The 27,594-nt window shown below is 37.6% G+C and overlaps 1 protein-coding gene across 6 annotated transcripts in view; it reads left to right on the top strand.

Annotated features, from left to right (window-relative positions):
• Positions 1 to 27,594, top strand: part of cyc (basic helix-loop-helix ARNT-like protein cyc) — an 82,828-nt gene that overhangs the window by 42,180 nt on the left and 13,054 nt on the right. For 3 of the 6 annotated variants that reach the window (XM_074093603.1, XM_074093596.1, XM_074093589.1), the window contains exons 1-8: positions 219 to 460; positions 16,722 to 16,886; positions 17,532 to 17,627; positions 21,839 to 21,910; positions 23,204 to 23,321; positions 25,922 to 26,140; positions 26,526 to 26,643; positions 27,006 to 27,194. In XM_074093603.1, the coding sequence (XP_073949704.1) occupies positions 297 to 460; positions 16,722 to 16,886; positions 17,532 to 17,627; positions 21,839 to 21,910; positions 23,204 to 23,321; positions 25,922 to 26,140; positions 26,526 to 26,643; positions 27,006 to 27,194 (1,141 nt within the window). In that variant the 5' untranslated portion in view covers positions 219 to 296. Of the gene's footprint in view, positions 1 to 218; positions 461 to 16,721; positions 16,887 to 17,531; positions 17,628 to 21,838; positions 21,911 to 23,203; positions 23,322 to 25,921; positions 26,141 to 26,525; positions 26,644 to 27,005; positions 27,195 to 27,594 lie in introns of those variants that run through there. The other 3 variants (XM_074093616.1, XM_074093625.1, XM_074093609.1) reach the window with 1 other exon arrangement.

Below are 27,594 nucleotides of genomic sequence, written 5' to 3'. Positions count from 1 at the left end.
AAAAGGACAACAAAGTGATCCTATAAGGGTTCCGGTTTATCTTTTTGAGGTATGGAACCCTAAAAAGGAGTTTGACTCCTTTGAATTATTATTGAGGTAGGTACTTCAAGTATGATAGTATGAGTATGATAATCCTCATAAATGGCGTAAAAACTTCGACCCTGCTGCTAGTGCGCTACGGGAATATCAGTAGGTACCTCTTCATTCGACACGCGGGACTTCTATCGAGTGGTCGTATTATTTGTACCTTTTTTGGTAAGCGCATTTTGGCGCTGTGTGATTACTTATTACAATGCATGTATATGCAAGTGATATTACAAAAAACTTTTACGGTTATAAGTGCACGTGCGATAAGCTGCAGTGCCATGAGTTATCCCGCGCCGACGGCTGCGTATCCAACGGTAGACATTACCAACTGGTCCGTAGGACGAACCGACCCCGCTTCACATCCATACTTTTAGTAAGTTCTTCTCACCACAGAATTTTATTACCACATTTCAATAATTTTCACGAAAGATTATTTATGGGCATGGCGAATTGTCCTATGGCTATGATAAAGCGCGCTATTTTGACGATCTTAAGATTTTTTCTTAATTCCAACGAATAAGTCAAATATTGCACTAAATTATTCATATATGTAATTTAATGAAACGCTACAAGTAAATTTATGTAACAAATCCTCTGCGCCGTGTCATCAATAACGTACACGTAATTTTTTGCACGTATATTGACCTCATTAACTGCTAAAAAATACCTACTTTCTATACCTTGATGCCTACGAATCATCAATAATGCGTTTGTTTTTGCATAGTGAATTATAAATGGAAAAAGTTTACACTTTAAAATTGAGATTCACACTAATTACAGGAACTCGAAAACATTCGAACATCCTCGATGATATTTCAGAATGCAGCATCAGAAATAAATAAGCTATTGTAAAATATGTAGATACATAAATATAAAATTTCAAGTCAATCCGACCGCCAGAAAATGGGCCAAATTTGACTAGTTCATCGCATGCAACATATTGTGGCAACTGCAACAATGTAAAGACGACAGTAGTCGTCCGCATAAGAACGCACGTAAACACTGATTTTTATTTCCACGGAAAAAAAGTAAACATAGTTTTGTTCTTGCCAGAGTGACATTTCAGGGAATCTGAAGGTATGGGCCCGAAATATTATATAAACTGATTACCATGTTTTTTATTTCCGATATCCATAAAGTACTTCACTGCGTCTCACCAATTTTGACCATTTTTAATCTTTTGTCACAATATGTGACGTAATTTATGGATGACCCCTAAAGCGCCATGACATGACATGGTCGTTTCTTTACAGGAGACAATTTATAAGTCAATTTTTGACCTAGAACTACTATACTAGAACCGGGGTCCATCTTTTCATACAACAATAAAAACGAAAAACACAACAAAAACGTAACAACGAGCAACTTAACTACAGTAAAATAATAACAACAAAAATGTCCACAATAAAAAAATTAACAGAACAAGAGTCACTGGAAAACGATTACGAATTCAATCCCAAATGTTAGTGCATTGAATGTAGACTCGCGTCAATCGGTCCACAGCTTAAAAACCCGGGTGTGTGGAGAGTAATACCAGGACAATACATAATTTATTCAAACGAAAACAGTTCTGTCTTTGAAAATTAATATATCAAAGTGTAAATGCCAAAATCAAGTTTGCAATCTGTAAATTAAAATATTTTATCTTGATTATGAAATACAGTTTTTCTGACATAATGTGGAAAGAATAAGTATTTTGAATGCTGCAAATGTTTTTAGATAACGGCAACACCTTTGTTCTCATTTTTTTCCACGGGATTCCAAATTTTTAGTTATGAACATTTAAACACAATATTGTCTATACAGGTTTTTGCGTCCAAGGACCTTCAGGATTCGGCTGCTGTTTCCGCGCAATCTGTTTAAGGGGATCCCATGCCCCAATGACCTTCGATCTGAATTCCTCAGTTTTCTAATGTTTTTTGTAGCTTATTATATTACCGACAACGACTTTAAGCAATATGGTATCCCATATTTACTTCAAAGTTCATTGTCTTCCAGATATTGGCATCAAAATTGAACAATTTTAGGCCAAAAAACTGGTTTCCTGGCTATAACTTTTGTGTTAATTAGTTTCAAATGAAAACCCTCGACCAGTTTTTAGAGACGTCAAAGACGAACCCAAATATGTAGATTTCGTATAAATAATGTTAGATCTTTCATGTCAATAGAGATACGAAATAAGTGTTTTTTCAGACAATTTTTTTAAAAAAGTCATACAAAATTAAGTATTCCTTTTTTTTTTCTCAAAATCCGGTAGACAAAAATGGAGTTCAAAAATTGGAGAACCGATAGCCGTTTGACTTATAATTCTATCTGTAGTGCAAAAGTAGGAGATACGATTCAGAACTTGTCAAAAATCGATGAAAACCTCGGGTAGCCCCTTAAAAGAGATACAGTTTTCTTTACCGGCATCAAAGCCATCTACATTCGTTTATAATGCGGTTGCGCATTATCTCGGCCACTGCACTAGACAGACCAAGGAATATAATCAATTACGGCAAGTGTACTCATCAGTATTTAACTGAACTGCCATACCAGAGATGTGCTTGTGAGCAAAATACTGCTAGTTAAAATGGAAATCAATAATCCAATTAAGAACTTTTTTTATCTTAGTTTTATCAAGTTAACAAGTAACTTTTAAAAAGCAAGATTTAATAAAGAGCAGTCGCACAACGATTTTAATGAAATTAGAATTATTTTAAATTGGCGTGACGATAGCATGTTGTTTTAAAATGTTTGGGGTTCCATAGATCCATAATCTGTCTGAACGACCGACCATGTCCACGTCAGAACCTACTCTACTCGCTCGTTGGTTAACCGATTTACATGTGGCCTAAGGTCAAATATTATGTATGACACATTTAATAAAGCAACGAAATAGATCTTTGTTAAAAAACCGGCCAAGAGCGTGTCGGACACGCTCAAGATAGGGACACGTTGCCGTTACGAGAAAATCAAGTATTATTTTTCTAAGAAATTTGTATTTTGGACTGAATCTTTAACTCCCGACGCAAAAAGAGGGGTGTTAAATATAAGTTTGACCGTTATGTGTGTCTGTCTGTGGCACCGTAGCTCTTGAAGGGGTGGACTGATTTGAATGCGGTTTTCTTATTTAAAAGCAGGTTTCCTAGCGATGGTTCTTATACATGTTACAAGTCGGGGGTTTTCCAACTTTTTGTTTTTTAGGTTATCCAAGCGGGTGTACGAGAAAATTACCGCTTTAGATTTACATACTTTTTTTAATGGTACTTACTTATATTTTCATACACGTTATTTAAAACATTTGGCTTGGAAAAACACAAAACTAATTTTAGGTAAAAAAAAGAGTTAATTTAAAAACAATCACAGAAACGAAACCTGTTAACTTTTAGTTTCTTTCACAGCTAATAATATTATTAGTACTCGTATTGCGCTCGGGTTAATCGACACGCATAAGGCTTCTTTCCAATTCAAACTTTGAAGTTACAGTTAAGTTGAGGACCGTTAATTAGTATTAATTAGTGTTATTGTATTAGTAGAAGAAGCAAACTACAGGTGGATATTGATTTGCCAGTGGCATGTTGTACGTGAGAAGCCGTACAGAAAAAAAAACTTGCTGTTTTCTTCTAAATAGCTATGCTTAGATTTGATATTTCAAACTCAATTATCGTTACTAGTTAGCCTTAATTTTGGGTATCAGATGTCAGAAAATAATCTCACGAATTCTAAAGAATTTTATTTTTTTAATAATTACATGATACATTGAAAGGTTAATTATTTTATAAAATAAAAACCAATTTGGTGATGATGAATCCTTTGGTTACATATTTGAATATCGAAAATTAAAATACCTACGGTTAAAATTTCGATGTTCAAAATATCGAAAATTAAAATTTCGACTGTACAGAAACATCGAAAATTAAAATAACGAAAGTTTATGTTGTCGAATGGTAAGATAACCTACGTCCAATATATCGAAAATCTAATTATCTACAAAAGTGACATCGAATGATATAAATATCTAAGTACAAGGTATCGAAGTACAGTGTATCGAATATCCATGTGTGAACTATCACATAACAGGGTCGACGGAGCTTCGCTTCGGAAGCTCCCATGTCGCCCAGTTGAGGCTCTTCGCGCCTTGACGCAATAGGTACTAATTGGGAGCTATATATTTTCTGTCACTTAAATTTAGATTTGTCACTAAACTGATACCCTTACTTTTATATCTATCCCTAAAGGTCCACCGGCGAGGCGAGACGAGCAGGGGCGAGACGAAAATTTAAATTTGTATGGCGGCGCCCGCGGCGCCCCGCGGCCGCGGCGGGCGCGCGAGAATGTATACAAATTTCAATTCTCGTCTCGCCTCGTCTCGTCTCGCCTCGCCGGTGGAAAAATCACCATAACAAATATATTGGTCATCAAATTAATCAAATCTGTCTCTAAGTATGAGTCATCAGATTAATGTAAACCTGTATCCTAAACTATAGTTTGATCATCAAAATTCGATCACCAAAAGAATAGATCTGTCACCTAATAAATAAATTAGTTCCTTAATTGGTGCTTCTACCTATTCTACTAAGGCAGATCTGGTTAGGTACGACGACGAGCGAAGCAAGGAGTGTTAGGTGGAACTGCGACCCTTAGAGCGCGACCCGAGCGAGCGAAGCGAGCGTGCCGTGGCAGCGGCCATCGAAGTGCCAGAACTGTAAATTTTTTGCAAATACTTGTATGATGAATATAAATGTTTCTAGTAGGTACTTGAGTCTTGGATGTTTGTATGTATTTAAGTATACAGGGTGCCTCATTTAAATCGGTCAGTACGGGAAAGTCTGAAACTATAAGACATACGAAGATCTGTTCTTAGGAACCATGCCATCGATTTTATTAAGAAGAAAAACTGCATTCATACATTTAAAGAAACCTGTACGCAGCTCGGGAATCGAACCCGGTTGTTTTGAAAAAAAAAAGAATCTTACACTATTTCTATTTAGATATCGATTGTGTACTTAGGTCTTAACCAGTTAATGGCTCTATAAAACACGATGTCTAAAATGAATAAAATGCATTGTTTTCACTTACTTTAATTTATTTTAGTACGTGTTCGGAGTGACCACCGTTTTTAGGGTTCCGGAGCCGAAATTGCAAAAACGGAACCCTTATAGTTTTGCCATGTCTGTCTGTCTGTCTGTCCGTCCGTGGCTTTGCTCAGAGACTATGAATGCTAGAAAGCTGTAATTTTGCACGGATATATATGTAAACTATGCCGACAAAATGGTACCTACAACAAAAAATAAAAATATTTTTTTTTAGGATACCTCCCATAGACGTAAAGTAGGAGTGATTTTTATTTTCTCGTCCAACCCTATACTTAGTGTGGGGTATCGCTGGATAGATATTTTAAAACCATTAGGGGTTTGCTAAGACGATTTTTCGATTCAGTGATTTGTTTGCGAAATATTTTAACTTTATAGTGCAAATTTTTGTTAAAATCTAGCGTAAATCTAAATAAATCTATCGTTCGTAGTTTAAGAGTAAATAGCAGCCTAACTTATAAAATTTACATACCTGCTGGGAAATATCTGTAGATACAAAATAAAAAATAATAAAACCTTACAAGAATATTACTTGATTTTTTCATAACGGCTACGGAACCCTAGGCGTGTCCGACATGGTCTTGGCCGGTTTTAAATCATAGAAATAGACCTACCGTAACAGATCGGCAGTGCAGGAGAAGAACTAACATAAACAAACGCATATGTGGGAACCTGGCTCGAGAATAAAAGGTACCCAGCGGTGGTTTAAAGCCTTTATTAGCAAACGAATAAAAAATTATAACAAAAAATTGAACCGACTACAAAAAACCATGAAAATATTTTTCTACCAGTCTGAAGTCGGTGCCTCGGCACGAGCCAGCAGGAGTGGACCTATAGTCGTCTACCTCACCTACAATCTATAACTATACATATATATCGGGCCTAAATCACTCTTGGCGGCTCGTGCTAGGCACCGACTTCAGACTGGTAGAACATTACTTTCATGGTTTTTTGTAGTCGGTTAAATTTTTGTTATAAATTTTTTTCACGTTTTTTTGTGTAAATAATCTAAGATACAATGGTTTAATGTCAACGGCTGATCATCTTTTACGAAAGATTGTTGAATGATGAATATTGACACACTTAAAGCTAAATATGTATGTTTATTACCTGACTTCTTTTAACAGTAATCGTGAAGTACCACAGTAGAAAACAAATTATGTTTACAATTTTTATGAGAATTTGCCAGTGATCTTTTAAAGTAAAAATAGGTAGGTATATTTTTAATGTTGTTTGTTTTGCTCCATATTTGGCTTCGTCCACGTTTTGGTCACATTACTGGGGTTCTCTGTGTACCTGATAAAAAAATCTGTGACGTACAATGTGGAGTGGGCGTGGTCTTGATATCCACGCCCACTGCACGACACCCCCCTGCGGTTAGTCAAACACCGCCTAGGCAACCATTTTTTTCTGACCAATAACTTAAATAGTCGTAGGTAGGTAATAGATTTGCTGGATATGTAACCTTTATTTGAGTGGTCTACATTTGTTAAGTTTATAGGTTTAACATAACTAATGGGAAGAGATTATTATAAAGTTATTTTATTATTAAGCGAAAATTATGAAATCTATTTTTAAATACACAGATAGTTGTTCTATTAGTTAATTTTTTTTCCCTCTTACAGGTATTAAACCTTTAAACGAGCAATTCTTGTATATATGTATATAAAATAGTAGTAATTCCATTTGAACAGTGTGACGTCTGATATGGTGCGCGTCACCTCGTTTAAGTTAAGCTTAAACATGTATACTATGGCTATCTGTGGGATCCTGTAATTGGCTCTGTGTTGCTATTCCTTCTACATATATTGTGTTTTAGCTGTTGGTTCTCCTTAAATAAATAAATAAAAATATATATTTCAGGGATTTCGGAAACGGCTCCAACGATTTCGATGAAATTTGTTATGTGGGGGTTTTCGGGGATGACAAAACGATCTAGCTTGGTCTTATCTCTGGGAAAACGCTTATTATCGAGTTCTAGCCCGAGCAAAGCTTGGTCGCCCATGTACTTTTATTTAGCTGACATAGTATAGTTTTGTCAGTTACTTTATTCAACTCGTACTATGGGAAGTATTAGGGTATGATTTTATTGATCACCTAATAATCGCATTTTTAGTCACCTAATAAATAATATTTGTTCCTAAAATAGTAGATCTGTCACCTAAATTGAATCACCAAATATTATTAAAACGGTTACCTAAATATTAATTAAAAATAACTTGGAAATAATATAGATCATCAAATAATTACATATATGTATTGGGTTTCAAAATAATAAAAGTGTTATTAAAACTGAATCACCAAACAATATAAAAATGTAAACCTAAAAAAAATTTTTTCATCAGTGAAAAATAATATTAATCATCAAATTACGTGGCAATCATGCGGTTATCCGTTTCTCTGGCCTTACGTTTCCTATTAGTATTATAGTGATGGTGATTGATGGTGATGTTGATGAGAATAACGCTGATGATGATGATGTATGGTAATTTGAGTAAATTTAAAATAACGAAGTTGCATGCCATTAGTTAGTAAAAAAAAAATTAAAACAAAAAATAAAACCGACTAAAAAAACATGAAAAAATTTTCTACCAGTATGAAGTCGGTTATACGAGCCGTTATAATCGTTAGGTTTACAACTATACGAGTATACACACACACCTGCACACACGCACGCACACACGCACACACACACACACACACACACACACACACACACACACACACACACACACACACACACACACACACACATGAATAAACGGCTGACGGATCAGATATGCAGATAGCTCAATTTCTAGAATACCTCTAATATTACTTTTTTTTTACATCAATGTCATATCAAGTAATATATTATCTATTTTAAGTTGAGTTTTGGCCAAAACGCTACACAGACCAGTTTGTGTTATTGTTAATAGGCTGACAAAGTGAACCGATAGCATTTACAATCATTAAGATGTACATATCTACAAAAACAGAAAACCGGCCAAGAGCGTGTCGGACATGCCTAAGATAGGGTTCTGTAGCCCTTTACGAAAAAAACAAGTAATATTTTTCTCAGGATTTCGTATTGTGTATGGAATATTCCAAGTTTAAGTATAATTTATACCTTAGTAAATTTTCCTTGTAAATTTGATATACATATTTACTATCATTCTGTTTTTTTTTTATTTGTTCGCCCATCAGTTCGGGGGGGACGCTCGATTTTAATGAAAATGTTCACTTTAAAGTTGAAAATTTCGCAAGCAGATCACTAAATCGAAAAATCGTGTTAGCAACCCCGTAATGGTTTTAAAAGACCTATCCAACGATACCCCACACTGTGGGGTTAGTCGAGAAAAAAATCACCCCTACTTTACGTCTAGGTATAGGAATACCGGATAATTATTTTTTTTAGTTTTTTTTTTACTTTATTTACCACTGCTGGCGTGACTGATATGTTTGTATATTCATGCCAAATTACAGCTTTCTAGTACTAACGGTCTCTGAGCTTAGCCGCGGATGGACAGACAGACAGACATGGCGAAACTACAAGGGTTCCTGTTCCTAGCTAACTACGGAACCCTACAAAAAACAATGAAATGTTACCTTTAAGTGTTCCAAAGCATTTACCTGACTTTCGACCTTCTACAGCTTCATCATACCAAATTAATGTGTATGTAGTGTGTGACTATAGCTTGCCGCCTGGCGGTGCATTTTCAATTCGTCACTAGCTCAAATGAACCCGGAGTTTCAAATTTGACAATTATATTTTTTACGAAATATCTATTCAACGTAAGTACCTATGTTGTATTCTTTTCTCACTCGCACAGCCCAACGTTATACGTTTATAGTTTATATCTATGAAAGGTATGTAACGTTTTTAGCTTATCTTCGCACCTAAGGAGAGGTCATATTAAATTGGCAAAAGAACCCTTAAAATCTTAAAAAATATACTAGATTAGAAAAATAGTGAAATATTGAAAAAAAAAACAATTTTGGTGGCACATGTTTTCGTTATGTAAAGAAAGTACCTTTTCCACACTGATAAGGGTGCGCACAGCTGCTCAGTGACGGCTCGCTCAGAGGTAATTACCTGCTGCGAGTGCTGCGACAAAACGATCTACGTTTCTCTATCGACGAAGGTAGGTACGCTATGTATGTATCGTGCAGCGATTCGTAGGAAAATAATATTATTACAGTATCATAACATAATAATTAACTGTACTTCTGAACTACAGAGTTCCACAGTATTCAGTAAGCGTTGCGTGATAATGATAAGCATATAGACGATGCACGTTTTTATGTGTATATAGTTAAGCTAGTTAGTAAATATACTTAAAACAAATTTGTAATTTTAAGTATCCTTTTTTACTAAGGTAATTGATAAATTTAACTTTGGTCACCTAGCTTCAGATTAGTTTTTTTATTTAAACGAGCGAATTTATTTATTTTTACCGACAAGCAAAATATATGGCTCCCTTTTCATACAGATTGATTTGAAAAGTGGCGATCACCAAAAATACACATATTGTGTTGTATCCTTGTTGTGTTTTGTGCTCTTAGTCATTCTAATTCTACTCTGCTGCTGTTTAGGTTTTACTGCTACATATACTTAATATCTCTGAGCGCGTCAGCAACTTCTAATTAATGGTTATTAACTTGCAGTTGGGTATAATACACGTGCTGTTATAAGAACATATATTCCATCTGTTATCGGTTACAACAGTTACACAATCCATAAAGCGGTGATTCAGTAGTGATTGGCAGTTGACGCATGGGAATACCAATACCTATAAAAAAAAACATGCTTTGGTATCGTTAACTAGGTACCACCACTTGCATTAACTTATTAAAGAAAGGGGGTTGAGTACTTCATCTAATATCAATACTAAACTATAAAAGAAAACCCCGCCACGCTCTGCTGTGGCAGATATTATTACAGGTGACTGTACAATATCTGAGCGACGCTTGGGCTAAAACTCGAGAACGTGAGTTTTCTCAGAGATAAGACTGAGCTAGATCGGTTGTCCACCCCCGAAAACCCCCACGTAGAAAATTCCATCGAAATCCTTAAAACCATTTCTGTGATCCCGGAAATAAATAAATACTTATACAAGAATTGCTTTAAAGATATAGATTAAGTAGGTAGCTCTAGCTAATCAAGAGTGATGAACAATGCTATGTGGTACCTGTGTACGTAGGTACCTACATGTTTCATTCGCTGCTGGAATAGATTATTAGTATGTCTGTCATTTGCACTTGATGCAGTTGCAATGATGTGTTCGGAAGCAGGAGGGCAGGGGGGATGACGTGTCAGCGGTACGGGTTGGGGGAGGGGAGTAAGTGCAAGGTCGCACTGCTTCCGCGTGCACATGATACGGTGAAGCGTGAGCGCAAATAACCGATAGAGACGTTGCAGGGTTAATCCTGTCACGCTAGTTTTATGTAAATTCCTATTTCATGGGCCTTGATGCCGGCTGTGGCTGCCAGTGTAAATATACTCAGGTGCCAATATTAATATTGAATCATGTTAAAGTTCACGCAAAACGGCTAAAACAGGCAATGAAAAGAAATAGTACATAAATTTCCGCGCGTGTATCGAACGGTTTTCAATACAGTTGCGAAAAAAAATACAAAAAGAATAAGAGATGTTGAAAAGATTAAAAATTCTTACAGTCAATTTGGAGTGATTCTTAATGTCAAATAATGTTTTGTCTTCATCATAGCTTTTAGCATTGAATACTTCGAACACAAAGTAGAAGCCCGATATTTCTAAAAAAGTTCAAAAAAAGGCCATAACAACGTTTTCTAAGAACGACTTCGCTTTATGTTCTACTAGCTTTTACCCGCGGCTTCGCACGCCTAAACTATTCGGTCTGGTAGTTGCAATTTAAATTTTCGGGATTTTACAAAATTCCCCTGGAAATTTCCTAAATTTATATCGTGGTCTTCATTGAGGTTGTGTTGTGAATAACTGTACAAAATTCAAGACTCTAAACCCCTTTTACACGTCATTTTTTTAAATACCAGCACTTTCGGAAAGACCATCATTGCCAAGAAGAATGCGCCGCAAGAAGCTTGGCAGAAAGACATTTTTTCAAAATAAAATAAGTACAAATAAAATACTTAAAAACTACAGTAAGTATACAATTAAAGAAAAAATTACAAAATAATAATAACAATAATACACGGATGTATGGGGTCCCTTAGTTACAAAACTATCCCGTAGAAATATCGGGATAAAAAGTAGCGTATGTGTTATTCCAGACGTCCGGCTACCTACATAACAAATTTCATGCCTCTAAGCCCAGCGGTTGTTATTTCGAGATTTTATCCCTATCCCGTGGGAATATCGGGTCAAAAAGTCACTTAAGTGTTATTCCAGATGTCCAGTTACCTACATACTAAATTTCATGACTCTAAGCCCAGCGGTTATTATTTCAAGATTTTATCCCTATTCCGTGAGAATATCGGAATAAATAGTAGCCTATGTGTTAGTCCAGAGGTCCAGCTACCTACATACCAAATTTCATGGCTCTAAGCCCAGTGGTTGTTATTTCGAGATTTTATCCCTAGTTATCCCGTAGGAATATCGGGTCAAAAAGTCACTTAAAGGTTATTCCAGATGTTCAGTTACCTACGTACCAAATTTCATGACTCTAAGCCCAGCGGTTATTATTTCGAGATTTTATCCCTATCCCGTGGGAATATCGGAATAAATAGTAGCCTATGTGTTATTCCAGAGGCCCAGCACCTACATACCAAATTTCATGGCTCTAAGCCCAGTGGTTGTTATTTCGAGATTTTATCCCTAGTTATCCCGTAGGAATATCGGGTCAAAAAGTCACTTTAGTGTTATTCCAGATGTTCAGTTACCTACATACCAAATTTCATGACTCTAAGCCCAGCGGTTATTATTTCGAGATTTTATCCCTATCCCGTGGGAATATCGGAATAAATAGTAGCCTATGTGTTATTTCAGAGGTTCAGCTACCTACACACTAAATTTCATGGCTCTAAGCCCAGCGGTTGTTATTTCAAGATTTTATCCCTAGGTATCCCGTGGGAATATCGAGTCAAAAAGTTTCCTATGTGTTATTTCAGACATCCAACTACCTACATACCAAATTTCATGACTCTAAACCCAGCGGTTGTTATTTCGAGATTTTATCCCTATCCCGTGGGAATATCGGAATAAAAAGTAGCCTATGTGTTATTCCAAAAGTCCAGCTACCTACATACTAAATTTCATGGCTCAAAGCCCAGCGGTTGTTATTTTAAGATTTTATCCCTAGGTATCCCGTGGGAATATCGGGTCAAAAAGTCACCTATGTTTTATTCCAGACGTCCAACTACCTACATACCAAATTTCATGACTCTAAGCCTAGCGGTTGTTATTTCGAGATTTTATCCCTATCCCGTGGGAATATCGGGATAAAAAGTATCCTATGTTTTAATCCAGGTTATAAACTAACTTTCCGCCAAATTTCATCCAAATCCGTCCAGCCGTTTAAGCGTGAAAAAGTAACAAACATACTCACTCACTCACTCACTCACAAACTTTCACATTTATAATATTAGTAGGATTTTCCAATTCACAACATATTCATAAGCAGCAGTGATATTTATGTTTAATTTTTTCCGGTAAAGCACTTTATTACTTAGGCATCGAAGCGGAGTTTTCATCGCACGGTAAGACGTTAGCGAGCCATGGAGTCGACTAGCAATAAAATATTCATAGGTACATACTCACTCATTTATTTAATTCTAAAATGCGTTTATTAGACTAAGGGGCTGTTTCAGCATCCATTGATTAGTGTTAACTGGCGGTTAGGTGTGATGCCGTCTCTATTTATTTTGTTCGAATAGACGGAGACGGCATCACCGTAACCGTCGGTTAACGCTAATCAATGGATGGTGAAACAGCCCCTTAGTCTAATAAACGCATTTTAGAATTAAATAAATGAGTGAGTATGTACCTATGAATATTTTAATACTTGCTTTTGGGATGCAGTATTTTTGCTCGTAGGTCTACCTACTCTTCAACATTCTTGTCCTTGATCATAAAATTAAAAATAATCCATCAAGCCTCATTTGCCGAGCGATGGTGCAAACGAATGTGCCCTGAGTGTTGGAGCCTCCGGGGTTGAGTCGTAGTGACGGCAAGAGGCCGAATGGGCTTACATTGGTTCCTTGGCAGAGGGGACGTTGCCTCTGGTGGGATGCGACGCGCGTGAGTACCTTCGCGCCATCTCACTTGGGTTGCACGTCGAGTTCAGCTGGAGCCGCGACTGAGAATGCCGCGCGGCCTAAGCACCTCAAGTACTCAGCTTTGGAGCCAACGTATGATTTCGTGCCTTTTGCGGTCGAGACGGCTGGTCCTTGGGGGGCTGAAGCGAAATCTTTGGTGTGGGAGCTGGGCCGTAGGTTACCGGACAGGGGTTGCGACCCCCGCTCCGGGTCGTACCTGGTTCAGCAGGTGGCGCTGGCCATACAACGGGGAAATGCGGCTGGCATTATGGGCACCTTTGAGCCGGGTACGACGCGGAATGGTGGTTTTTAGGTTGTAGTTTAGGTCTTAGTTTGTAGTTTATATTATAGGTTTAGGTTGATTTTATTTTGCTTATTTTAATTGTATTGTATCTAGTGATTTTATGAATAAATGACCCAATTATTACACTTGCTCGTAAATAGTGTCGAAACATGCAGGCTACCTTGGTTGCACCCCCCAAATAAAACCCTCGACCTTAATGTGCTTGTCATGAAACTGTCTTTGTATATTTTGGAAGTAGCCTTGTTCGTCAGAAATAATATCCACCTTTTTAAATTTTCAAATAACATGCGACGTAAACATGACCCAGTTCTCCCTGTACCAAAATTAAGTCTTTTAAAGCGGTCCATGTTACTAAGCGATACAATTATACAATAGAATTCCCATAGATTTAAGAAGTGAGCAAAATATCACATATCCTATAATAAAAAGTTTAAAAAAATCCTAATAGATAAATGTTACTTTTCGATCTCGGAATTTATGGAGGATGGTTTGTAATAATATACCTCTCACGTCACGCACGGGCACGACGCATTATTTGTAACAAGTGGGAAAAAATTTTCTGATCTCAAGTGATATTTGATGTTCCTTTATTAAGTTAAGTTATTGTAGGATTCATTAATTAATATAGGTACAGAAATTAGATATTGTAAAAGAAAAGATTTTAAAATAGTAAATAGATAATAACAATTATAACAACAAATGCTATACCCTACCAGGGTTCATGTTAACTTTAAGAGCTTATGTTACATGTATGCAATATATAAATAAATAAATAAAAAACTTCATACCTACCCATTCTATTAATTGATAAGGTTTGTTTAAATCCGTATAATTTTATGCGTTCTATCTACATATCTACACTCGTACAAGTGCAACGATATTTTATCTTAACTTATAATAGTTGTAATTGAATCACATATATATTTAGCAAACGCATTATTTTGGAAGTACGATTGAAGTAAAAACTATTACAAAGTAGCTTTTTCCCGCGGTTTCGCCCGCGTGGAATCCGGTTATCGCGCGCTGTTCCCTTGGGAACAAATTTTCCCGGGATAAATAGTAGCCTATGTCACTCTCTGGCCCATAAACTATCTCTATGCCAAAAATCACGTGGATCCGTCGCTCCGTTTCAGCGTGAAAGACGGACAAACATACAAACACACACACTTTCGAATTTATAATATATGTAAGGATGGATAGGTTAAAACAGTTTCAAGATTTCCTAAAATTATCACGGGATAAAACGAATAATTTTTTATAAATATTTAAAATACACTTATTAACTTTGATGAGCCTTAATATGAGAACGGATAGTTAAAAAAAATATGAACTTGGCCTCTTTCAGGGTACATTTTTACCCCTCACCACTTATGCACAACCCCGTGGAGTGGGAAAACCAAGCATGCAATATAAGGCAACAAATGAAGACATTAAAACAATAAAAAAAATTATAGCATTTTTCCCGATTTGATATTTTCTTTGGTTTGTTCCTACCGACCTATATATATGTATATGTAAAGGTAAAAATAAGTTTTGGCGTAAATAGTAGATTGATAACCAAGGGTGGAAAGTGACCCATTTCACCCGAGATATTTCTGGCGCTCGAACCAAGTGAGAGCGCCAATAGTTCAAGGAAAAGTGGGTAATTTCACCCGAGTTAGACACTACTTTTCATTTCGACTGTGAGGAAAGTAAAATAGTAGAAAAAAATTGGAATAATAATAAATTGGATTTACTTATATCAAACCTCCAACGGTTTGTGGTACCTTTTCGACTGGCCACTTGCCACGGCCGACTATAAAAAAAAAACAAGTTGGTCACGACCAAGGAGCTTATATAGGTACAAAACTGGAGGTTGAACGCCGATCGAAGAAGTTTGACCTTTATTACTTATTTATATACACCATCTCTTTCTTTCACATTTCACGAATGGCTTCCATCTCTTTCTTAACCTAACTAACGAAAGAGATGGAATATGTTCGTGACGTAATAAAGATCAAATTTTTAGTTTCAAACGGATGTTCGGCGTTCAACCTCCAATGTTGTATATGAACTCCTTGGTCACGACGTGCATCTAGATGGCCATGCCGAAACGTGAAAAAAAGTGTCATTGACGTAACTCAATTATCTTCTACTCCGTGGCTTGTCCGTGGCTAATCGAAAAATTAAAAAGAAAAATACTTTCCTCCCTAGAGATGAACACCCAATTTTCCACCCGGCTATTTACCCATGAAAATTAAACTTTCCAAACAGGAGACATGAAAAATTACATTACATATTAACTGTTTGTCGTGCACAATACACATTTGGAAACATTTTGTAGCGACCACATTTCCAAACCAGTACATTATAATGTAGGGATGTTTAGGAAACGAGTACTATTTTCTCAAATGATCGTGAGTATCCGTGGGTGGCGGTGACTGTCCCTTCTAATTTATGGATATGAATATATATTTTAATTACATGCGGTAACATCAAGTTCATATAACATTAAGCCAAATGCGTGTCTCCTCTTAGGCGGTTGTCACACTGCTCCGCACATCGTAGCGGCGTTCGGTGCTGCGGTTTTTAACTTTGTCCTGTAGAATCATGATTGGTACATAAAAACGGCATGGTATAACACACTGGCTCCATCTCTCCGTATGGAGGTGCGAATCGCACGACGGTTTGCACGAGACTCCCGAACGGCGATGTGGTTCTTGCTTCATGCACCGCAGTTACAGACGGAGATGCGGAGCAAGCAAATCCGTACCTACGGTGGTGCGTCGTCGCCGCACGCGAATTAACGCGTAACGGAATGCAGTGTGACAACCGCCTTACATATACAGGGAGTAACATTCATATCGGTCAGTACGGGAAAGTCTGATGGGATGTCATCGCTTGTAGTACTTACCTAACAAAAAAACTGCATTCATACAAAAAAAAAAATCTACTCAGTTCGGGAATCGAAACCGGTCGTTTTGAAAAATAAAACACTAGAATTTGAATAAATGAAAAAAATGCTTGCATTTTCTCTATTGTAGTGCGCCGAATACGAGCGCGGCACCGCCGTATGAGCTGACAGCGTGCGCGGGCGGCGGGCCGGCCGACGCCGCCGGTGCGCTCGTGCCGGCGCAGGCGCCGCACCAGCCGCACTCGCCACAGCCGTCGCGGCAGGCTGACTCGCGCAAGAGAAAGGATAAACAATAGTAAGCTCTCCCCTAGATTTCGTATTTTCTTTGATGTCGCCTCCCCTGCTATCAATGCGCACACGTATGTGTTTTCATTGAATTAAATTACCTAACTGGCGGCTCTGTGAGCTGTACCTCGTGAGCTTTTGGAATTGGCTGAAATAGCTCCAGCATTTTGAAAATTTTCCGAAAACTGGATTGATAAAAAATGATATTTTTTTATCGATTCGTCGCGTAGGTATGCATTGTCATTATGCTGTAGCAAGAGTCGTTATTTGTTTTGAGTTTCTTCTGTATTTGTACTATTATGTATGTATTCAGTATTTACTCGTACTGCAGCGGGATTTAAGTTAGGGTGCGATGAAGCCACGTGTCAATAAGCAATATTCATAAGCATATTATTGTTCATAAGTCGTTATTATAATAATAACATCAAAAGCATCATAACAGTATCTCTACCTACATAGGTTTCTTTCAACTTTTTCAGTGAAGTGTTTTCGGTTGCTGAATTTAGTTTAGTTTGATTTGGTGAAAACAAACTGTGCTTGTTATACACATTTCATCTGATATTGCTTGATTGCTTTACTGTCTATGACGCACACACTTATACCATAAAACATAAAGTAAATGCGAGCCTTTGGCTATTGTGGTGTTACATTGCAGTACTTCTGACGGATTCGACATGTCAACCTACGATGGCTCCTGCGCTGATAATACTTTGTCATCACCGCCGATCTCACGAAAGCGCAAGAGCTCTTAGTAAGTACCTACTTTAACTCACTGTACCAATTATTCCACACTCCCTTACTGTACGACACTCCTTTCTTTGGGCTAAAATGCAAAAAATCAAAATCCTCCTTTTGCGTTGCCGTAATCAGGTAAAAAATTATATCTCGTGCACCGAACGGATGGCTGTAAGGCTAACATTTTGTGAAAGCATTGACGTCAAAGTGTAAAAACTGCAGACTCCGTCACTCGCCGTGAAACCATACAAGGTATTTCGAGCGAGACTCGGAAGTGTGGAAACCTTGGGACCGGTCCTGGAAAATAAGTTACTACAATAAATTTAATTAAAGGGTGAGCGAGCGCGGCTGCGACCAGCGACAAAGATTCCGTTGCCTGGCGACATCATTGTCGTCCAACCCCTTCGGAGCACGCGGCTGCGGACGTGGCCCGCTCCTCCACCTCCACCTGTTAACGCTACCCTACCCTATGATTAACTCGTTCTTACCGAGTATACCTCTACTAAAAACCTTGGACCTTTCCAGTTTATCTGTTTATTAGTTTATAACTGCTATAAATAAGTGTGTCGAAACTTAACCGACTTCCCTATGTAAGTGGGTGTCTGAAATATTTCGTCTGTAGGTAGAAACGCAACGTCGTTACTTACATGTAAATTATATTACGACCAGCCTTTATCCGTTCCCGTGGGAATTCCCGAAATGACATCGTGGTTTTCAGTAACGTTGCATAAAAACAATACCCGTGCCAAATGCCATGTCTCTAAACCCGCGGTTAAAATTTGCAATCCCATGGGAGTATTGGGATGATAAGTGTGTTGAGTGTGTTATGCTTTGTGTTATTCTAAAAGTCCCCGTATTTCCATGCCAGATTTTATCCAAACTCGTTCAGTGGTTTTAACTAGCGTGAAGAACTAACAAACACACGCACACACATACTCGCAATCATCGCTTTTATAATATTAGTTTGATATGGCAAGTTGTTGTAGAAATAAACTCTAACCGACTTAAAAAAAAGTTGACCCTACATTGTCATTTCAAAATTCAATATCAGATTTCAATGAACAAACATACCTATCTAAAAACCACAGGAAATAAACTTGATTTCAAATAAAAGAAACCTCATTGAAATCGGTCCATCGTTTGAGAGCTGCCAGACAGACAGACATTGGCGTCAAACTTTTACACCTCTCTTTCTGCGTCGGGGGTTCAAAATTGAAATAAACTCGTAGGCATCATTAGCTGTATTCGGAAATGTAAAACTATTTTCTTCAGTTAATTGTGGGAAAAATTATGGAACTGCTAAAACGTAACGGTTTGTTTGGATTTTACAAGCACCCACCTATTAGTCAGTAACTAGTATTCATTTACCTACCTACATTGTCTTGTAAAGTTGAGGAATAGTTAGGTATAGTTACATATGTGATTGCGAATAAATGGATTAGGTGATTCACTATGAGGTTTGGTGATTGGTTAATTTAAGTTTTGTCCCCAAGGGCATTTACTTTAATAGAACTGGAACTTAACAAGTTTGATAGTCATTGAGATTGATCAAAACATAAGTAATAAATGAAACTTAAGATTTTACTTGTAAAGAGGTTCATCATATTCGAGTTTTTAGGGTTCCGTAGCCAAAATGGCAAAACGGAACCCTTATAGTTTCGCCATGTCTGTCTGTTTGTCTGTTTGTCTGTCTGTCTGTCTGTCCGTCCGCGGCTTTTCTCAGGGACTATCAATGCTAGAAAGCTTTAATATCGGGTATCGTTGTATAGGTCTTTTAGAACCATTAGGGGTTTGCAAAAACGATTTTTCGATGCAGTGATTTGTTTGCGAAATGTTCAACTTTAATGTAAACATTTTCATTAAAATCGAGCGTCTCCCCCCCCCCCTCTAAAATCTAAACCGGTGGGTGAAAAAATTTGAAAAATATCAGGATGGTAGTAAATATATCAAACTTACAAGGAAAACTATAACGGCTAAGTTTGCTTGAGAATTATTAGTAATTTAAGAGTAAATAGTAGCCTAAGGTATAAAATATACATAAACTTGGATGATTCCGTATAAAATACGAAATCCTTAGAAAAATATTACTTAATTTTTTCGTAATGGCTACGGAACCCTATTTTGGGCTTGTCCGACACGCTCTTGGCCGGTTTTTATAGTTATTATTTTATAACGAGGGGCTAAAGAGAGCCACAGTAAAACCGAGATGGTGCAGCTAAGAAAAATCAAGGGTATTTATGACTTTATCTTGAGGTGAAAACTATATTTACCTACCTATAGTTATTTATTTATGCCCTTGACTGTATATAGATAATTTTCTTGGCTGCATTCGTTCTGCCTGCGCCACTTTGGGTAAAAAATAGTTACTTTCTATTCCCTATGGACTAAGTGGTGCGTTTTACTCCCGCTATAGTCCATTCAGGATAACATTGGACTCTAGAAGGTCACAGAAGAAGGGGTTCTAAACATTTTTTGTAAAGTCGTAATAATGATGATGATGATTACGAATAAAAGAAGTAATTAGATGAAGTTATAATTTTGTTTACTTTTTAATGTACTTACAAAATAACACAATATGAATACGTAATTTGCCACATAATATTAATTCGATTTATATTTATATTTATACATAGTTTAATAACTGTGTTTCGAGAACTTATCCGCTCTCAATTCCTGTTTAAAAATATTCTACTCGTAGTTACTACTATTTAGTTCAAGCTTTTTTCCATTCCAAATTTCATCGAATTTGAAGCAGTGCTTTAGTTGTTAAAAGTTAATTATTCGTATATGATTAAAGGTCATCACATTTTGATCCAAACTGGCGATTAAAAACTATAAATAGTGTACAGAATATTTCTTGAGTTAAAAATATTATAAACGTTCTGTTTCTTGCAGAATTTTCTTTATCTCTGCCTCTTTAGGTATTTTATAGGAAGACATTTACACACATTTAGACAGTTATTTGTGTCACAAGGGAGCAAAATGGTGTATTTACGGCGAGGGCAGAATGTAGCGAAGGATTCTTAGAATCCTGAGCGTAGCGAGGGATTCTAAAGTATAATCCTGAGCGTAATGAGGGATTCAAGTGTTAACGCCCAAGATGAAAATAATTTTGCTCCCGAGTGGCTCATACAACTTTTCACACCGAGCATCAAGAAACTTGAAAAATATATATCTAAATATCATTAAAGAACAACCAGCATAAAAAATAGCGTGGCTTTACAATTATCAACTTCAAAAATTGATATTTGCAATAAAACACTTAAAAAAGCCTTGAACAGAATTAGTTACACTTTGCTCCCTCTCGACAGGGAGCAGAAGTTACTTTTTTGAAGGAAAGGTGTGAAAAAGTTTTTTATTGTTCTTAAATTATGATATGAAAAATAGGAAAGTTAATATCACTAATATTAATTATAATTGCGAAAGTTTGTAAGTCTGTTTGTTTGTTTGTTACCTACTAACCGATTTAGGTGAAATTCGGTATACAGATAGTACAAATCCCGGGAAAGGACATAGAATAGTTTTTATCCCGGAAAATTGCATAGTTCCCGCGGGATAGCAATAAACGAATTCTACGTGAACGGAGCCGCGGGCAACAGTTAGTTAATGAATAATTGAAACTAAATTGACTGATTGATTGATATTTTAATTAGAATTTAGTTTAGACTGTATTCTAATAAAATGCAATTTATTAAATTACTTCCTAAAACGTGCACTATAAAGAGCCTATTTTCCTTCTGTCCATTCCTATATCGAACAGACTGTAGGTAAGTACTACTTTTAGAGCATGAGAAGTGAAAGGGAGACTTATTATTTTTCGGTTATCATTTAAACCGAAAAAAAGGTCATTAAAATAACCGTCCTCGTTCTCAATGTTCCATTTTAATAGGACGTGTTATTTATAAATTAAAATAAATCTCTGTTTACTGCAATTGTCATTTTTAATGCGGGCGAATCACACTCGGTGAAACGTGGGCCGCGGAGGCTTGGACTGGACTGGAGGCCAAAGCCGGCCGGTCATGCGGTGTGTAGAGAAAGCGCCAGTGATGATGCCTTTAACTAGCTTGTTTCCGGTTTCAACAGGCGTTTAGAAGATTCGTTCATTTCGAGATAATATGCTACATACATTACATACAAGAGATTTGGCTGTGTGAATTTGTTCCTTTAGTCCAATTCTGCAGATAGGGTCTTTCCGCCTGTAAACCGCTTAATCATTGGTTATTACAGCGGAGCAGGCAGCGCTTACGACGACGACGGTGGTGACGATGCCAAATCTACTCGTACTGCACCAGATAAGAAGTGAGTGTCTTCTATTAAAATATAAGTACTTTCTATGATTTTCGATTCATTACGCCATGATAAATCTGTTCACTAGGATAATTAAACCATAAAAAATGATTCGAATAGTATCCAAATTCTAATAGGTATGTTTAATATCAACGGGTACATCAGAATAAAATAAAAGTAAACATATTCTGTAAAGAAGCTTTTACTTATGCTCTAAAACAATCATTAGGTACACCAAACTAATCAACTATTTACATTCCACACTCTATATACTGTATAATTAAAACTAGTCGCTAGATTTACTTATGTACATACTTACTATTTATTATAGGTACTTCTTTTCGTAAATCTCACGCCATAAGTTGAGTGGTTTGGTGTACCTTATGTTTTTTTTAGCATAAAAATATTGTATGTTTTTTTTTTTCATCTTTTTCATCATCATGATCATCATCATCTCAGCCGTAGGACGTCCACTGTTGGACATAGGCCTCCCCCATAGACTTTCAGTGGCTTCGGCTGGAAGCGGCTTGCATCCACCGTGAACCCGCGGCTTTAACCAGGCCATCTCGTTGGTAGACGTCCTACGCACTTACGCATCTATTTAGTTCTATATTTTAGTCGCTCATGTGTATCATCAAAACTGAACGTAGGTGCATGTAAGGTTTCTTATCTGTGCTATCAACCAATGAGGGAATTCCCTCAAGAGGAGACGACCCTGGCTGCAGCATCAGGTGATGTCTATCATATAAACAACAATCTCTGAACAATCATCCAAAGTTTTGTATCTGTGCTATCAACCACTGAGGAGCTCCCTCATGAGAAGACCACTTTGGCGGCAGCATCAAGTTGTATCTATCATATAAACGCATTTCCGTTAAAATTTAATAATCATGTAAAGTTGGCTGGACCGCCAGGATGTCACTACCAAATTATTGTTTTGTGACCAGATGTACGTACATACATAAGTAGGTACCTATGCCAAATCTCAAGTCAATTTGACCACTGGAAATGGGTCATATTCAGCATCCATGATGATGACATATACTCACTTACTAAGATAATAACAAGCCAAGTTAAATAAAAGCTTGTAAAAAAACGGACGTTCTGAAAACGTGATGGAGACGTAGGTAAGTAAGGCATTATTTTTAAAACAAAGTTTTACCTGGCTTCGGAAGTCCTAACTTTTAAAACAAAGTGCTTCATACTGAGCCGAGAAGTTCCTGTTTTGCAATTTTGGAAACAATTTCAACATACCTATTTGTTATGACGGAGAACCATTTTGTTCAAGTGTTATTTTTGTGACAGACAAAACCACTCTGAAATTGAGAAGCGGCGGCGGGACAAGATGAACAAGTACATCACGGAACTTAGCACTATCATCCCGATGTGCGGCGCCATGGCACGCAAGCTCGACAAACTCACGGTTAGGTTTGGAATATTATATTAGGAATTGCTGTACTCAGATACCTATCAATCGACACGTAGTCATTCATCAAGTAAAGACTAATGGTTGAATTAAACGGAGCGAGTTGAGAAAATTTATGTTTAAGTTGATGTAAGCGACACCAACACATTTTATAGAACAGTAAATTGAACAAACATAACTTAAGATCTCTTCGACAAGATACTATTTTGACTAGATTTTCAATCGAATTGTGTAGTATGATTTGTAATATGAAATTCAATGTCATCGAATGGCTCAGAGTGCTCGACTCGATCATGAATAAAATAAAAATAGATCTTTTTGTGGACTGATAATCAGGTAGCCAATTCAATCAAAAAATCTGATGGGCACGTTTTGTGTGCGAGGGGTTTTACAAGGTATCCACCAAATGCGTTTTTGGTCAGACGTGGCTTGAATCAGATTCGTTGTATCAGCTACGATACGAGTATTACCAGTTTATCTAATCTTCACATCGTTTAATTTCCAGATGCGTTTTCTGTAAGACACTTATTAGATACTGTCAGATTTATTTGTTGTACTATCTCCTTTACTCATTTTGTTGCTTCCCAAAGAATTTAAGCCCGGTATGCTTATTGTAACCGTGTCAAAAAGGCTATCATTTTGCATTTTTATTAAAATCGGCAAAATTTGTACTTATTAAAGCAGATGAGACTAGAATGCAGTATCTACTTTTTTCAGTTTCCTTGTACGAGGGGTTAACCAAAAAAATCTTACAATAAACAGCTCGACCGGAGACAGTGGTAGCATTAGCCATTGGCGACATCTTGCGTCTGTACGGACCTCACGCTACGAAAGTCTCTCATTTTTTGCTCACTTAACACATTCAGTGCCAAGAACACACGCTAGGCGCGTTCTCTGTTCGTAGGCAGTTAGCGTCACAAAGCGGAAAAACGCTGCTACGCGCTACGAGCGTAGCGCGTAGCGAATGTGTTAAAAATCCATAATCGAATGTGTGGTACGCCATCATGGGGCCTCGCAAAATATATCTTGCCAACTCCAAATTTAGGTTCTGCGCCGCCATTGAAAAGAGAACGCAGCTGATAAATAAGTGATCTAAGGATTAGCGAATCTGGTTAATATAACTGGCGATAACAATAAATAAGAAATGAATCACATATGAAGTTAAAACATCCTACTGTAAAAATTACAAGTAGTGCACACACGCGGTATGCGGCACTGTTATTGTGTCTGTTTCTCTGAAGATGAGTTCGAAACGGTCAATGTAGTGTGGTGGTCGTGGTGATAGTTGGATTCTTCATCACATTTCTTGCATAGACGTAGCTATCATAAGGTCGCGGGAGAGCAAAGTAATTGTTTTAGTTCATTGATAATATGGACTTCCGCAAAGGAACCCCTGATTAAATAAATTATTTTCCATATTTGCTTACTAGATGGCGCTAGGTGTCGCTACATGTTTTAACTGAACATTTTTGGACGACCGGATAGCGCAGCGGTTAGAGAACCTGACTACGAAGCTTGAGGTCCCGGGCTCGATTCCTGGTCGGGGCAGATATTTGTATGAAAAACATTATGCGAGTGTTTGTTCTCAAGTCTTGGGTGTTTACTATGTATTTAAGTTAAGTATATATCTATCGATCTATCTATTTAAGTCTACTAAGTAAATAAATTATATCCGTTGCCTAGTACCCATAACACAAGATATGCTTACTTTGGGACTAGGTCAATATAATGTGTAAAGTGTCCCGTTACATTTGTTAACAACTAGCGTTTACCCGCGGCTTCGCACGCGTAAATTATTAGATACAGCAGATGAATTGTAATTCCAGGATTTTATTAAATTCTCGTGGGAATTCCCTAAAATTATATCGTGGTTTTCATTGACGTTAAATTAAAACACCCATGCTAAATTTCATGACTCTAAGCACAGCAGTTGTTATTTCGAGATTTTATCCCTATCCCGTGGGTATATCGGGATAAAAAGTAGCCTATGCATTATTCCAGATGTCCAGCTACCTACATACCTAATTTCATGACTCAAAGCCCAACGGTTGTTATTTAAAAAAATTATCCCTATCTCGTGACAATATCGGGATAAAAAGTATCCAGATTATAAACTAACTTTTTGCCTAATTTCATCCAAATTCGTCCAGCCGTTTCAGCGTGAAGAAGTAATAAACATACTCATTCACTCACTCACAAACTTTCACATTTTGATATTCGTAGGACTACCCGCGGCTTCGTACGCGTAAACTATTCGATCTGGTACAATTGAAATCAAATCAAGACTCTAAGCCCAGCAGTTATTATTTCGGATTTTTATCCCTATCCTGTGGGAATACCGGAATAAAAAGCAACCTATGTGTTATTTCAGACGTCCAGCTACCCAAAGCCTCTAAGCCCAAAGGTTGTTATTTCGAGATCTTATCCCTATCCCGTAGGAATATTGGGATAAGAAGTAGCCTATGTGTTATTCCAGATGTCCAGCTATCTATATACCAAATTTCATCCAAATGCGTCGACACAAACTTTCGCATTTATAATATTAGTAGGATAAAGTAAGATTAGTAGGATTGAGTAACATGTCGTTGGTCCGTCAGGTGCTACGTATGGCGGTGCAGCACTTGAGGTCTGTGCGCGGCGCGCTGTCGGCGGGCCCGCTGGCGGCGGTGCCGCGGCCCGCCTTCCTCTCGGAGCCCGAGCTCAACGCGCTGGTGCTACTCGCGGCACGCAACTGCTTCCTTCTGGTCGTGGGCTGCGACCGCGGCCGGCTGCTCTACGTCTCGGCCTCTGTCAAGCGGATGCTTCACTATGATCAAGTCAGTTTATTGTGTCGTATTGAGCGTGTACAGTCACCAGCATTAATATCTGCCACAGCGGAGCGTGCAAAAATATCTGACACGTCCTTCCGGCCCTAGAAATAGAGTCTTATCAGATATTTATGCACGCTTGTTGTGTCAGATATTGGTGCTGGTGACTGTACTAATGCGAAGTTATATAATTACTAGCTTTTGCCTGTGCCCTCGGAAACTCTGCCGTTTTCCGGGATAAATAGTAGCCTATGTCACTCTCTGGCCCAAAAACAAATGTAGTTTAGGTGACAATGCAAGTACAGTCAACAAAAAGAACAGTCAGCAAAATATCTTGTATTAAAAATGAAATTTTTGTGGTTAGGTTATTTCCATGATATATTATATTTTTCAGACGGAACTACTTGGCCAGAGTTTGTTTGACATCCTGCACCCGAAAGATGTGGCCAAAGTGAAGGAACAGTTGTCATCATCCGACCTTAGTCCTCGTGAGCGACTCATCGATGCCAAGAGTAAGCATCAGCAATGCGTCAACTACTTAGCTACTTAGCTTGAATTTTCCCACTCTTAACCTGTCATGAATTTTGTCAAAAACGCAACCATAAATTCACGGGAATCCATGTTGAATTAAATTTTACTTCAATCCATGTGAAATAGTCTCACACACAACCGTCACAGCTGCACGTTTTCGTCATACCGCTATACTGCGAGCACGCAGCTGCAGCGCTCAAGATGTGCGTTCCACCTATAACATTCGCCTACAACGCCCGCGGCCTTTTTACATTCGATGGAACGACAATTTCAACGGTCGTGGTCGAGAACGTTGTGGGCGTTAAGTGGAAAGTATCCTATTAGGCTATTCTGGTTTGTGAAGCGATGCTGCCCGTGAAAGCGGACCTGGTGGCGGGAGTATCGCGGCTGTGCCCGGGCGCGCGGCGCTCCTTCTTCTGCCGTATTAAGAGTCGCAACGCCGACCAAGCGCCCGCGTCCGTCAAGCAGGAGGACCCCGCCAAGATGCGGAAGAAGAACAACGGGAAGAAGTATTGCGTAGTGCAGTGTACTGGTATGTCACATCTAAAACTAAAATGTTTTTCAGGTACTCGAAATCTTTATCCTTCGAAATCTTGGATGGAAAAGGTTTTTAAATTCGACCATGATGTTGGTCCTGGCCTTGTAATACGAAGTTCAATATTCCATCTTCGTATCGTGGCATCCCGCTCACGCTAATAGTATTTAATGGGACAGTGAGAGGAACGGTACGACACGAACTTGGTCTACCTAAGTATAAGGTTCCGAGACGGCCAAGCAAAATTCTATACGAGCTTCACATTAAGCAGTCTTATTATCTGGGAGTCTAAATATTAACAATTTAAATGAAAGAGAAGATTTTTAAAAGATGATATACATATACCAATAGAGCCTATTTAAAAATTCTAAAAATGTTTTTATTTTTCAATAAAATC

Source organism: Choristoneura fumiferana, chromosome Z (genome assembly GCF_025370935.1).
Source record: "Choristoneura fumiferana chromosome Z, NRCan_CFum_1, whole genome shotgun sequence".
Classification (NCBI taxonomy): Eukaryota; Metazoa; Arthropoda; class Insecta; order Lepidoptera; family Tortricidae; genus Choristoneura; species Choristoneura fumiferana.
The sequence above is the reverse complement of the archived record's forward strand: the minus strand, read 5'-3'. Positions and strand labels throughout refer to the sequence as shown.